The following is a 1,971-nucleotide window of genomic DNA, read 5'->3' on the forward strand; positions in this document are numbered from 1 at the left end:
TATGACAGTAGGAAGATTTCTCCGGTGTAACTGTGTATATGTTATTTTTATGACAGTAGGAAGATTTCTCCGGTGTAACTGCGTATATGTTATTTATATGACAGTAGGAAGATTTCTCAGCTGTAAATGTGTATATGTTATTTCTATGTCAGTAGGAAGATTTCTCCGGTGTAACTGTGTATATGTTATTTCTATGTCAGTAGGAGGATTTCTCCAGTGTAACTGTGTATATGTTAGTTCTATGTCAGTAGGAAGATTTCTCCGGTGTAACTGTGTATATGTTATGTCTATGTCAGTAGGAAGATTTCTCCGGTGTAACTGTGTATATGTTAGTTCTATGACAGTAGGAAGATTTCTCCAGTGTAACTGTGTATATGTTGTTGCTATCAGACAAAGCTACTGATGGACTGTCAGAATAAGAAGATGGAGCTTGAGGATGCTGTCGGCGAGTTAGAGGCCACAGCACAACAACAGCTACGGGGACTCGCAAATCAAAGTGAGGCTGCCATTGAGGCTGCTCAGGACAAACTCAGCCTCGCCTACGGAAAAGTACAAACACATCAACACTTTGTCAAGGTACGTTTATAGAAAACGGTATAATAAATGTTGTTAGGAAAACTGCTGTTGTTTCTGTGACATTGATTTATCAAACAATAATCTTATTCCAACAGAAATCATCAGTTCTGATATACTCACTGTTTTTAAGACACTTTGTACAAGGACATTTTCGCTGGAGTTAAACTTTTGTATGTTTCCATCTGCTGGTTTAGGGGTGAATTTATCACGAGATGGAACATTAGTACACAACCTGCTTTACGTAGTGTGTATATGTGTAGGCTGAAATTTACACTTGGTGAATATGGATTTCATCGGGGGAGGAGGAATATTTGCCAATCAAAAGATTCTGGGTATAGAGTAATGCTCCACCAAGTAACCCCTCAGACTAGGGATAATCAATGTCTCACTAGATTTAAACACATGGCCTGTATAACTAATTAACAAACTGTTGATTTTAAATACATGTAAAGATAACAGTGAACAAATTGTCCCATTGTAATTGTCTTCATGGTTTAGATTCGACAAACAATTTGTCACTGAAAGTCAAGTGTTGTAACAATTACCAATAGATAGTTCTGGACATTAATTTATTTATTTCCTAAATATGAGTTTTGGAAAGCAAGTTTATTTGGATACAAAAGCTTGGATTGATGATTTTCAATTAAATGTGTAATTTATTGAAATGTGTTAGGGTCTGGCAAATGACTTGGTAAGGAGAGTTGGGCAGACTCGCTCCCAGCTGAAGGATATTCTCGCCAGGAGAGACGAGGAAGAACAGATTCAGCGACAGAGTCAGAATCAAAGCCATGGGAATGCTTCTCTTCAGAAAGCACAAAGTCTGGCACGTAACATCCTCAACCTCAGCCAATCAGACTTGGATGACATCATGAGTGCAGACGGAGATTCAATAGCAGTAAGATCTTTGAAGCATTTTAGCCCATGTTTAACCTGATAAGGAATTGTAAATATTATTGAATTTGATAAAAGTTTCATTTGTATCTGTAAATAAGTAGGTGCCATTTCACTTGTATCTGTATACGAAGAGTGGCCACTACATATGGATACCGTATGTGTATGTATTTGCCCTATTGTCTGTCTGTCGTTCTGTTTGTCTTACTTGCGCCTCGCTGAAGATGGTTCAGTGAAATTTGGACAAAAGATGGGTAAATGAAGGATAGCAAAGCAGTGTGTCGCAAACCAAGATTGGGTTTATATGCCCAAGGTCAAAGTCACATTAAGGTCAAATGATTGCTCTGGTCCTAACTTCTGACTTGCTGAAGATTTCTCTTTGAACTTCTTTATAAACACATGCAGGATGGCAAGGCAGTATGCAGTATATCACTTTGGGGTCTGTATGTCCAAAAGGTCAAGGTCTCATTAAGCTCAAAAGTCTAACTGTTTGCCAGAGTCTTA

The 1,971-nt window shown here is 38.1% G+C and overlaps 1 protein-coding gene across 1 annotated transcript; it reads left to right on the forward strand.

The window, feature by feature from the left end:
* Positions 1–370: 370 nt before the first annotated feature.
* LOC110455588 (centlein-like) lies at positions 371–1,471 on the forward strand (the record flags this gene model as incomplete). Its single annotated transcript, XM_021505783.1, has 2 exons — positions 371–576; positions 1,250–1,471. Coding segments are annotated over exons 1-2 (396 nt in total), but the record flags the coding sequence as incomplete, so codon positions are not given.
* Positions 1,472–1,971: the final 500 nt, after the last annotated feature.

Source organism: Mizuhopecten yessoensis, unplaced genomic scaffold (assembly GCF_002113885.1).
Source record: "Mizuhopecten yessoensis strain PY_sf001 unplaced genomic scaffold, ASM211388v2 scaffold8305, whole genome shotgun sequence".
NCBI lineage: Eukaryota > Metazoa > Mollusca > Bivalvia > Pectinida > Pectinidae > Mizuhopecten > Mizuhopecten yessoensis.